Source organism: Solanum pennellii, chromosome 8 (assembly GCF_001406875.1).
Source record: "Solanum pennellii chromosome 8, SPENNV200".
NCBI classification, from domain to species: domain Eukaryota; kingdom Viridiplantae; phylum Streptophyta; class Magnoliopsida; order Solanales; family Solanaceae; genus Solanum; species Solanum pennellii.
Window position 1 is genome coordinate 70,342,812 of NC_028644.1, and position 13,396 is coordinate 70,356,207.

General features: G+C 30.6%; 2 protein-coding genes across 2 annotated transcripts; one reads left to right on the forward strand and one right to left on the reverse strand.

Annotated features, from left to right (window-relative positions):
* The first annotated feature begins 3,845 nt into the window (after positions 1 to 3,845).
* Positions 3,846 to 5,267, forward strand: LOC107027900 (transcription factor bHLH14-like). Its single transcript, XM_015228946.2, has one exon. The coding sequence runs from the start codon at positions 3,846 to 3,848 to the stop codon at positions 5,061 to 5,063; it is 1,218 nt and encodes a 405-aa protein (XP_015084432.2). The 3' UTR covers positions 5,064 to 5,267.
* A 4,065-nt stretch (positions 5,268 to 9,332) lies between these two features.
* Positions 9,333 to 12,226, reverse strand: LOC107026882 (probable lysophospholipase BODYGUARD 3). The gene is made up of 4 exons (XM_015227993.2): positions 11,539 to 12,226; positions 11,131 to 11,459; positions 10,856 to 11,055; positions 9,333 to 9,843 (listed from the first exon to the last, which is right to left on the reverse strand). Exons 1-4 carry the CDS (start codon positions 12,041 to 12,043, stop codon positions 9,519 to 9,521), a joined length of 1,359 nt encoding a protein of 452 aa, XP_015083479.1. The 5' UTR covers positions 12,044 to 12,226; the 3' UTR covers positions 9,333 to 9,518.
* Between the last annotated feature and the right edge of the window lie 1,170 nt (positions 12,227 to 13,396).

Consider the following 13,396-nt stretch of genomic DNA (forward strand, 5'->3'; position numbering starts at 1 on the left):
TGCACGCCCCAAGTTCGAATTCCTGCAACAACATTTATTTATTTTTCCTCTATAGTTTCAGTTTATTTTTGTTTGATAAATCAGTTCTATTTTTCAAGCATTTTTTATTTTAAAATCGTGTCAAAATGTGGTTTAAACCCAAAAAATTCAAAGGGTCAATTTTGAAAGACTTATTTGCACGTTTATATATTTATTTTTCGAATCTCCTGAAGAAAAATTCTAGATCCACCACTAATTTTGAGATGTTTCAAAATACATATCACAATAATATGCACTCTTTTTAAAAAGTGCATTTACGTTCTTTTTTTCGTGATAATTATATTTATATTGATAGGATTGTAGATAAATTACGTATGTTTTATAATACTATTCACTCCCATATTAGTGGTAAGATGGGGGACATGGTCTCAGTAAATGGTATTGGCCAATATTTACATATTGAGCTGATTTTTAGGATAAGTTAGATTTAAAAATTATTTTTTGTTATGATATTAGAATTAGACTCGTTTAAATTTATTGTCTACCTCTTTACGAGTAGTTTGGTCACATCTTATATTGTTTACGTTTTTAAAATGTTCATTTTGATCTTGCATAGGAAGAATGAGTAAAAGAAAGTATCGTTGAGTTTCGCATTAACAAGATATTAATATTTTAATCTTTATTTATTCCTGAAGAATCTCTATTATACAAATTACAACAGCTTTCGAGGTAAATCATGGTAGGATAAAAATATATTTGGGCAGAGAACTGTATAAAAATGAAGTGTATAAAACGAATTGTATTATTATAAGTGTATAGAATGATATATATAATTTGAATTTGTATAAAATGAGAAAGAGAGAAAGACAAAAGAGACTTGACAAGGAATATACAATTGAATCAAATTGTATAAAACGAGAAAGAGAGAAATTAGATACAAATTGAAAATTGTATAAAACGAGAAAGAGAGAAAGACAAAAGAAATTGGGCAGGGGAGGATTTTAATTGTATAACTATAAGTGTATAGGACGAAAATATATGTACTTACATGTGTATATACAATTTTCTCACGCTTCATACAAACAGAAACGCAATTTATAAATTTCGCTTCTGTTTGTATAAGTGAGAAAAGCGAAGGTGACGAGGGAGATTTGGGAGAATGGTGAGCGAGATCTGAAAAAGGGAGAGAGGGGAACAAAAATATATATATTTATACAATTTTCTCTGCTTTATACAATTTGAAACAATTTTTATACACTTGTGTTTGTTTAAAAAGTGAGGAAACGAACGAGAGATTGGAGGAGAGTGGCGAGCGAGATATTTGGGAGAGAGGCGCCTGTCAATTTTTTGCAAACATTTGCTATGTAGCACAATTAAATTAAACCCTAACTACTCCATTTATTTTAGGTTATTAATTTGCTATTATATACAATTTTTCCATTCTTTTTATTGTCAAAATTCTAATTATATTCATTTTTAAAAATTCAGATCCATAGTATTAGAGAAGTAATTGACTTGGACGTGATCCAGAAAGATACGTCTTTTCTTTAAAAAAAATAAACAAAATAAAAACAGTCTTTCAAATTAATGGTAATGATGTCCATGTAATTATGCATGACAAATGCAACTTGACAAATTACAGGAAAATGGAGTCTATTGGATTGTTTAAGATATATACACTCAGAAAAATTGATACTGATATTTTATTTTTGTTCATGTAGTTGACATGAAACAGAAAATTATTTCTGTTGTAGTTGAGAGGTTCGTTGCATCTGTAATTAATTTGGTATATATATGATAAAATCTTAAATGGGTTTTTCATTTATCAGTAAAAAACATGTTAATCTAAACTAATTGTGTGTGATTTTATAATTACGAGAACTTGCAATTTTTTTGTAAGCAGATGAAGCATATTGTTTGGGTTTTATTTGCCCTTAATTTTTTATCATAAATAATTTTATTTTTTTAAAAAAATAAATTGAATTGACTAGTCTTTTTATGGTAGGAAAATATCTAGCACTCTATTAATATAGAATTGTTCATTCTAACTTAATCAACTTTCACAACATATAGTCTTAGAGGATTTGAGAGTCTTGGTTAGGAGGGGAATTCGTGGTATACAAGTTTGATACATTATTACTTGTGTAAATCTATTATGTAATCCGAGAGAATTGATTGAGGTTATTTTATTCTATATTTTGTATTCGTTTATATAGTGAATTATAGTGCGTGAACGTTAGTTGTTTGATCAAATCACATTAAATCTTTGTGTCTTTTGATATATTTTTCGTTTATCTTCTTACTTATAATCTTTCGATGTTTGATTTATTAGCTTTAACATGACACCTAATCATTTTAGTCCTGCCACAAATACTTTAAAAAACAAAGATTGAGATTTTAATTGTATTGGTCGGGGGTAATTATCACGATATACAAGATTAACTCCCTATACCATAATTTAAACCCTAAATTAATTCCATTGAGAAGATAACACAGAAAAGTTTTATTTTAATCATACACATTGACTTATGTAAGAGTAACTAGAATAAATAATAACTATTAAAATTGTTGTATTTATCTTAATAGGCCTTCAAGACTTAATGAAAACTTGAAATTAAAACGTATTCCTACTTAATTTTTATATCAAATCAATATGTACATGATATATATTTTGTATATAGTCAGTGAACACTTAACCATCACTTCATCGAATTATTTAACTAAATGAGTGTAAATATTTATCTTTATCTAAATTAAGTGGATTTGATTTCTGACAATTATGAATAATAAGACAAAATCTTGTAACGTACGTATGATCTCCTGGAAATCTCAAAATATAAAAAATGGTGAGAGGTTCGTTGCATTGTTTGTATGATGTCGTTCTCTTAATAACGTTCCGTCCATTTGAACCTACGGCACGTTAAACAAATTTGCTAAATTTGTAGACAGACAACATTTGACAAGATTATTGATTCTCAATTTGACAAGGTTCCGCAGCCTTCCTTTATATAACAGTTGGCCCCAGGCATTAAATATCCAATATATGGGTTACGTTCTAAATAGTTATATATAGATTAATTAGAATTAAAAAGTGTCAAATAATTAAGCAGTTGAGTTGTATTAATTGAGGTGATTAAAATGGCTGCGTAACAAATGGATTTCCTTAACTCGACTAAAAGTTACTTAAAATAAGATGAACTGAATTAATATGGCTAAAACTCAACTCTCCAAAGTCCAAACGATTAATACATAATTTTGATTTCATTATTTGTTTATATATATATAAATAATTTATTAATTATCTCGTATTTTTTTTAATTATGACTATATATAATATAATTATAAATCTAGAATTTTTATTTTTATCCCACAGATCTCCTGATAATTAATCCTAACATAAACCTATTTTCAAAGTGTAAAACAAGAAAAAACGTTAATTATGATCGGTTGCTTTTAAAACGTCAATTATATCTGCTGTAAATTTTTGAACACTTTTCTTAAAGTAAACTTATCATAACAGTCCAAGTATTAGAAAATATAGAGATTTTTTTAAAAAAATGGCATTATAGTGTATTTAGAAAGCGTAGTATTTTTCAATCTTATATTTGGAATGAATGAATGAGAACAAATAGAGATGGTCATTGAACCGTCCATTTATTGAGGGTCCACCATGGATATGTAATATGAACTCACTTAATCATTTCATCACATAATTTCTTTCTTTACCTTTCTATATGTTAGGTTAGGTCAATAATCCTAGCTACGTACGTTGTTTGTTAAAATTGAAGTCTATAAATTACAACACGTGAAAAATGACACCACATTTTTATATCTTATATAAAAAGTCTCTGATATTTTATATTAGCATGAGATATTGCACTTTCACACAAAAGAAGAAATATAGTATTGTTTCATCTCTGGAACTGGAAATAATAATAATGCAAGACTTTATCTCAAGTTCTTCTTCTTCTTCTTCAACTTCACTACTTCAAAAACGCCTTCATTATATAATCCACAATCGTCAAGAATGGTGGGTTTATGGCATATTTTGGCAAGCGTCAAAAGACACAAATGGTCGTCTTATTTTCTCGTGGGGGGACGGCCATTTCCGCGATTTAGCGCTGGCCAAAGTCCATAACGCTAATGTTAGCGATATGGAAATGTTTTATGCGATGTCAGCGCCAAATTGTTTTGTGTCGGAGGACGACCTAATCGTCCACGCTTATAATTCTGGTTCCTATGTTTGGCTTAATAATTACTACGAATTACAAATTTATAATTACGATAGAGCTAAAGAAGCTCACTTGCACGGTATTCGGACTCTGCTTTGTATTTCTACTCCTCATGGTGTTGTTGAATTGGGTTCCTCTCAAGTTATCCAAGAAAATTTGGAACTAGTCCAATTAATAAAGTCATTATTTGGACAAATTAATGATCATGGTTTTAATTTTGTTCCTTTAGGAGATCATATGGATACGAAAACAATAATTATGGGGTCCGATTCAGGAAATTCGGATGAGTCTTCGGCTATGAATGAGGATTCACCTAAAAAACGAGCAAGAAAATCCACAACAGCGAAAAATCATGTTGAAGCAGAAAGGCAGAGACGGGAAAAGCTGAATCATCGGTTCTATGCTCTAAGGAGTGTGGTCCCTAACGTGTCTAAAATGGACAAAGCTTCTTTGTTAGCTGATGCGGTTACTTATATTAATGAGCTCAAAGCCAAAGTGGAAGAATTCAAGGCGGTGTCAAGTAAAAAAATAATTCAGAAGAGAAATAGCGTATCATCATCTGCAGTAGTTGATGGTACGAATGCTAATATTAATATGTTTGCGTACGGAATGGAGGTGGAGGTGAAGATTATTGGAGTTGAAGCTATGATTCGGGTGCGTTCACCGAATGTGAACTATCCATGTGCGAGATTGATGAACGTGTTACGAGAGTTAGAGTTTCAAATTCACCATGCAACTGTTTCAAGTATGAAGGAGATGATGCAACAAGATGTTGTCGTTAGGGTTCCTCATAATGTCACTAATGAAGAAGCCATCAAATCTGTTATCCTCACAAAGTTAAGTCTTGCTTAGCTTACATTTCATTTGATATATAAATATTACTCGTATACTATAATTTCATTGTCATATCAAGTGTTCCTAATATATATATATGAAGGACACATATATATATATATATCGTACGTCTTCTTATTGATCAGGTGAATGTTGTATCAAATATAATCTACTACTTTTAAGTTAAAGCTACTTAATTTGTTTTTTCCTTTTCGATGTTTATTTTGGACCAAACATCTCTAATTAGCTTATTTTAGACTTCACGAAGCCAGTTGACAAACCTTTGTAAAGTTTATATCAATCTTTTTTTTTTTTACATGACGGGGTGCTGTTTCTTTCTCTTTATTGATCAGTACTACTCCCTCAGTGCATTTCAATTATTTTTTGTCATTTTCAAATTCTGTACTGTCCTTACAGATTAGACTAAACTAACCACCCAATGATCATTTCATGAACTAATTCATTGACCAGCTCCAACTAGTACTAGTATTTGTACATCTTTTTTTTTTTTTTTGGTCAAAATGGCATCTAAAAGATCCAGTTCCATAGCCATATTATTGTTCCTTTTCCTTATAGACCTGTGCGTAGTAGATTCATGGAAAACCTTAAATTCTTACTTCCATGGTGAATGTCAAAAAGGCAACATCAGCCCTAGTGGGAGCTCCAGCTAGCAGAGGAATTTGTGTGACATTGGCTGGTCAAAATTAATATATATTCCGGAGATTGAGTTGTATTTGATGATCCAATTACTTTGGATAATTAACAATGTTCATTCAAATCCACTTGGAAGCAGGGGCCGACCTACGGTGTGCAAGTGGGTTCATCTTTTTTGAAAAATAACATCGTATATATATATGTATATTTAATCAATTTTTAAAATTTTACACACACACATATATATATATATAATTTTGACCCCACTAACAAAAGTTTAAAGCTTGGCCGACTGGTCGAGGGGGTTCTATAAATTGAGTGATTCTATTGATATAAAATGAATTTTAATAATTTTACTAGATAAATTATCAAAATTGAGTGGTCTTTTGGGATACTAAGAAGGAAAAATGTAATTTTGCAACAATGTATTTTTCAAAAAATAAGATTTGGAAATGGTGCAGCTGGCAAATCCATCCCTTTAGCACTTCAGGACCATATATGGAGAACACGAACCCAACATCTTTAGTCTTTACTAGTCCACTAAAATATATCAGTACTATAATATATAAAACGGAGAAAGGTTCAATATATGTTTAAATTATGTGAAATATATTACTTATACTAATTATTATATTTTGTGTTGGAAAATATCTCATTGTTATTTCAAGAGATCATAAGTACACTTAAGAGAACTATCGAAATTGTTAGTGACATAGCAAGCCTAAAGGATTTGAATTATTTTTAGTGTTGCCAACTAGAATTTACCACGAAATAACTAGATCTTTTTCGGCGATAAAAGTCGCCACAAAATCGCTAAATATTGACACTAAAGGATTTGAATAATTTTTAGTGGTGACTAAGTTTGCAACAACTATTCGCCATTAAAATTTATTTTTTCAATAAAAAGTATGATAATTAATTTTTGATTGCAACCTAATTTTCTAAAATAAATAACATGCACTTTTTTAATATTAAAAACATCCAATATTATTATGAAAATCATCAAATTTATTTGTTGATTCAAATCTCCTACTATATAATGCATCATTGTACATTTTATGCATTTACATATAAAAAGTAAAAACATATAGTTTCTTCAAACTCCTTCGTGATCGATTTCATTTGTGTTTTTTTTTTTATAAAAGATTGAAGAAATAACACAAAATCAAAATTTAATGCTAAAAATCATAAAACCTTTAGTATCGACTTTCGTCGCTGCAGAGAGTCTAACTTTTTTGAAGTGAAACGCTTAGGTGGAGTGATTAGTCTCACGTACCTTGCCGCATTATAAAAATTTTGGAGTGTTAATCTTGAGAGTATTTTTATAGTGGAAACATATAAAATATATTAAAAAGTTTCTTTATTCCAACTTACTCGTAAGTTGTACGTATACAATAGATGTTTAAGGCAAGGAGAGACTTTTGAGTCTAAATGGCAAAGTTGTATACTAGTCGTTAATGTGTAGCCCAAAAAGAGACGTAGACAAGGGCAAATTTCTTGGGTTTAGGTTTAGGAGGAAAAGCCCAATATACTCTATCTGATCGGCCCACCCATATTTCTTTGGTTCGACCCAACATTTCATATGTACTCCTATTTTTCTTCTTCGCTAAGTAATTACTACTATTTTTTTAGTCATGAAGTTGTATCTCCTTTGATTTAGTTATTTTTATGTAGTATTTATTAGTTCATGGGGAAAAAAAGAGAGTAAACAGTAACCATGTAAATATAACAACCTGAAACGATCGAGTTGCCATAAATCCTAAAAAACCTACCAATGGTCCTGCTTCTTGACAGTGTAAGCAGACGTAAATATCTAATAGTTATTGTTTCAAATAAACACGATTTTTAAAAAAAGTACTGAACTATAAACTGATCATTACTGAAATGAATAATTGATTAATCAGTATTTAAATTAAAATCCAATTCTAGATCCGCGTAAGTCTATGTATATCAGTATACAAATATAGCGAAAGCAAAACAAAAAGTGTTAATTAATAAGATTGCGTGCCTCATTGTTTCCGCTGGTTAGCCAACAGCCTTACATATTGTAGTTTTACAATGAATACTATCACTAATTTCCAACCCGTTCAACCACAATCATATAAAGAAGCTTCTATATATAGATCAATTATTATTATGGAATTTTTCTCTTCAACTTCACTAATTAATGTCCTAATTTTATTTTAATTTTTTATACATATAATTAATTGAGTAAATTAATTACTGTTTTTATTCTTCTAATTTGCTGCCTTAAATTGGAAACTTAAACTAGTACTCAATTTGTGATCTCTGTAGGTCTAACAACTAACTCTCTATTCAAATACACTTTCTCCTATTGAGTAACAAATTCTCCTTGTTTCAACCTAAATTGTTGAATTATTTTAATTCAGATTTTTATAAAATGTACATACATATATTGCGTGGCATCTTAACTTGAGAATGAATAAAATCTGATGTCAGTACCTAAAAAAGAGGTTTAAAGTACACAATTTATGTTATTTGAACTCTGTTTTGAACCTACATGAAAACCACATATGGGACAAACATTATTTATTTTTTCATCTTAAATGGAAACCTATAATGAGTAGAAAGAGACCTTTCTTCCATTATATTTTTTCCATTTGTAAGTAAAATATAGAGGACAAGTCTGCAACTTTGCTTCCTGTACTCTGCCAACAAAGTCTCACCTTCACTATTTAGCTTTCAATCAATTCAAATATTATTACTCCTCCGTTTTAAAAAAAAAAGACTTAATTTGATTTGAAACGGAGTTTAATCAAAGAGAAAAGACTTTTAGTGGTTCTAAATTAAAGTTATGTCAAATGTATCAAAATGTCCTTTAATATTGTGGTCTTAAATATGTCATGCGAAAAGTTAAAGTTAAAGTGTTGCCAAAAAATGAAAGGGATCATTCTTTTTTTTTTAAACAAACTAGAAAAAATAGGGTTACTTTTTTTAAAACGAAGGACGTATCTTAAATCATCTTCTCAATTTAACGAACTACTCCCTCGAAATATATTTGACACAAAACTTTGAAAAAAAAATGATGATAAAATTTTATTGATTAAATAAATTTAACTATAGAAGTCAATTAAAATGAAAGGAAGGAAATTAATTAGTTGGATTGTATGATATATATTTGGTGGTCTGCCAATGAGCAGCATCTCTGATGAGTCCCTACACTATTTATTAGTAACACTTTGGTCCACTAATTTAAAATGATTTACGTTGTTTATTATATTATTAGGTGACAGGTGGACTCCAATAATATTGTCTCCGCTGTTATTTATGGTTGGCAGCGCGCATTCAATTTTTCCCAACAATCATGCAATGCTTGTATACTCCCTTGTTATTCATAGTTTACCATATCTATAAAGTTAGTCTTAATTTGAAATGAAGTGTTAATCTATATTGTATTTAGTATAGATATAAATCGAATTCTCTTGTTTAACTATTATATACAATTCTATGCCTAGGGTTCCGTAAACAAAATACTCAAAAATACTTTGAGATGTGTAATTTTGTCAAATCTTGTTACCTAACTCAAGTCCTTGTGCAAAAGAGTAGCAAGGTGTTTGAACAATAAATTAAATGTAAAGAAAAAAGTAAATATAAAGCTTTCGACCATATATATATATTTAATAATGATGTTTGATCATAGAAAAGATGTTTTCATATCCCAATAATTAATATTTAAACTAGACGACGTATACATAATTGAGCGACATACAAATGAAGAGAGAGCTCAATCTATCAGTTTTTTTAAAGGATAAAAATAGTTTGTTTGTTTTACTAGAAAATGATTGATTGGTGGGGAATTCACAATTTTGCATTATTCCATATTTGTTCAAGTTCTGTTGCGAATGATTTCTGTCTTCCAACAACAATGGTGATGTGATCTTTTTTTTGGATAACTTTAACGTGTGCACGAGGTATTCTTGACTGTACATTAAAGCTGCATTCGACCGGAATAAGTTCGTCATCTTCACCGTGGAACACTGTCACTTCACATTTTAGCTTGTTTTTCACCATCTCTAAGTATCCTTCTATTTTTCCAGCAGTACCACATATGATGTTGTGTAGTGTATGCCATGCTGCGTTGTGTGTGTGGCAGCAAAATCCCTCTATTAAGTATGTCCTAATCCTGTATATATATATATACATTCCTTTTTAGATTTAATTGGCTAAACAAGAAAAAAAATATATATATTATGGTGTCGTTTACTAATTTATATTTGACTATTTAATGTATACGTATCCGACTGCTAAGAATTCACTCTTTTTTAAGTAACATACTCAACTGTTTATTTTTAAAATAAACTGAGCTACTAAGATTAATTAATTGTTCACGAGAAACAACAAAAGAAAAGGTGCTACTCTAGCAGAGTATTGAACAATAATGCCATAAAACGATCGATACTCGTAAAATTAAACAGAAAAGGTTGGAGCAGTTGGTGGGTTGGTGTTTGAATTAAAGAAACACAAAAATCATTTATTACATCAAAGTTCATGAAGAGCTAGCGCCGTTTAAATGCAAATATTTAAGGGCACCTTTACTACTTCTCTCTCTTTTAGAATTGAATTCTCTTTAATCCTCCACTTGCCTATTTGGTTAATATATGGATTTGATTTTTCTTGGGTAGATGCATATCTCAACCATAAAACCTAAAATGAACAGAAGATAAAACTGCTTGGTGTTCCATGTGCCTAAATTAAATAGAACCTAAAAAAGAAAATAAGGTGGACTATGAAGTCAAGCTAAGGGAGTATGACAAAGTAGTTTCATTGTGTTATTTCATTAAGATGAGTAAATATGTATTTGTTGGCCTAATTGACACGGGGAGTCTAGGCAAATACTACAAGTATCGTAAGTTCACATCAACTAGCTAGTCCTGAGACAATCAAAAAAATATTACTATTAGTTTAGTAAACTAAATCCTACATAATTAAGGGGGGTGTCTGTCTAATCAAGGGAACGCAAGAGAAATTTTGTTAAGAGATATATCATAAGCAAGGGCAGTGACGAATACTACATGTTGTAATAATGCTAAATTCTATATATATAGAGAGAGAGAGAGAGTGCAAAGAGGTAAATGTGAGAAAAACTAGTTATTGTCTTTTGAGAATTAAATGTGGTGTTTGAAAATTATACGGACCTGTTTCTGGTAACAAGTTTTGTGAGGAACTCCCACAACCGATGGTTCTTGCATATGACTAGGCAAACACTTCTGCTTATGTGTTCATACCCACATGCTATGGACGCGCCAAAAGCTATGGGTGGCCACACCCGCCTTGGTGCTATTCTTCTCATCATATGTTGCGTGGGCTGTTCACCCTTTGGTGTTGGAAAATATGGCTGGAGTATAATAACATATATATGTCATCCACTATTAAATTTGTATGTTGAAAAATCTTAAGTAGCTCCCCTTACCGGTGCAATTAAAGTGAGGGATTTGACTGATCCAGGATATTTTACAGCTAGTGCTAGAGCCAAAATACAACCTAATGAATGTGCCACAATGTGGAAAGATTTCACTTTGTGTCCCTCTATAACTGATTTCTCAATCATCTCTAGATGCTCTCTTATTGTGTAAAGTGAATCACTTGGCTTTGGACTCCTTCCAAATCCTAACAGATCCACTGCAAATAAACGATACTTTGATGTTGCTGCCTTGGAAAAGTTTGGAAATAATGTCTCTGTCCAAAATGCTGATGAGGAAATGAACCCATGAAGGAAGAGTACATCTTCTTCAAAGTTTGCTGTCAAATTAATTAATTAATGGATTGTGTTAATTTAAAATTAAAAAAAAAGAAGAAGAGACTTTTAACTTAATATTACCTTTGGCACCATCAACTCGGACAAAAAGTGAATCTTTGCAAGAATTACAAGTGTTACAATCACAATCCGACCACCTAGGAGTAGTAATATTATGAGCACCCATTTTGCCTTCCACTATGGTGGAATTATTAACAGTGAAAGTTGAACGGACACCCGCATTGTCAAATTTCCGGCGTTTCCATTTTGATGGCCGACTGTAAAGTGTGTCTGAAATTTCTTCGAGATGTACTTTGCTTGAACAAGTCAGACACACTATCTTGGATTCTCCTACCAAGATTGAGCCGCTGCTCGTTATGGCTTCTTTAGTGAAAGAACAATAACAGGGCTTCCACTCTGCTTCAATTAGGAAATCAATTACTTTGTAAGTATAACACAGCATAAAATCAACAATGTCCAGGATAATGAAAACTAGGAAGCTAATGGCTTCGTTCATTGCTATCAGGCTTGATCTTGCACTTCCTTTAACCGCGCCCATTATCACCACAATGAAAAAACAGAGCGACATGAAAAAAGTTCAAAGTCCCAATGCCACTACGTTTGTTCATGCAAATTTCTAGGAGTAACATCAGATCAATGAATTCATTGCCCGGAAGAGACTCTGAAAATAAGGGAAAGGGAAAAAGTTTGTTGGTGGTTGAACCTCTTGCTAAACTTTTAATATTTTGTTTTATTCTATTCTATACTCGTATTGCCCCTCCCCGTCCTATTTATAGCTAATTTTTTTCTTCAAATACTTTTTTTATTACATAAATTCTCTTTCTAATTATGATGATCATTGAAGTGAATTATGAGTTTCGTTTACGTATCAAACTATACTTACCATTTTATCTAATGGAAATAATTTTATACACAATTCATGAGTGTTGATTACTTATTCAAACTAATCACTAATTTTGGGTTCGAGTCACCAAAAAAAATAAAAATGAATAAGTTTCTTTTACTTATTTAAAGAATAAAAGTCATTTAACTTTTGACTTAAAAAATGATTTCAAGCAGGAAAGTAATATACATGTTTACTTTTTTTTAATGGGGTTACCACTTGATTTAGTTAGATAAAAAGAAATTATTGAACTCATTTGACTATTACTTCCTTAGTGTGTTACTAATAGAAAAGAAATTAGGGCACTCCGCTCCAATTTCAGGCCAAGTCTTCCACTAAAGCGCCGGTCATTAGTTATTTATTACTCATAACAAAGTCCAAGTCAAGTAATTTGATGTTCGAAGAATTCTTTTTCAACCTAATTTGGGTTTTGATATATTTTATTTTTTGACGTTCAAAAATCAAGCGCCTTTTATTAAATGAATTTTTAAATATTAATATAAAAAAATATAAGGGACTTTGTTCATAAGCAATAAAAGATAAATACTGCATGACTAAATTATTTTACTTTTGATAAACTATATACCGTATTCAAAATTAAGAAAATCGGACTAGTGAAAAGAAAAGAATGAACAAGCTAGTTATTTATTTTCTTTTTCCCACCAATGTTTAGGTGTTTCTGCTAGTCCCTTCATCATGTATAAACTCATACACAAGAAGTCAACCTATAGTAAAATGATGCATAAATTACGAGTATTATATAGTTATGCAAGTGACATAGTAAGTGATGCAAATTAATTTAGAAGAATTTGAACTTTTAATTATTTTTGCTTGATGCATGGAGTAAAAAATCATAATAAATGTGAGTAAAAAATAGGAGGCCTTGAGGCGTCGTTGTATTTATTACCCCATGCCACCCATCACCTACAAACTACAAAGCCAACTCCCCAATCACCACCGACTCTCCTATCTATAAATGTATGTATGTACTTCACTATATCCTTGACTTGTTCAAAACTATCTTTTTTTAATATTATT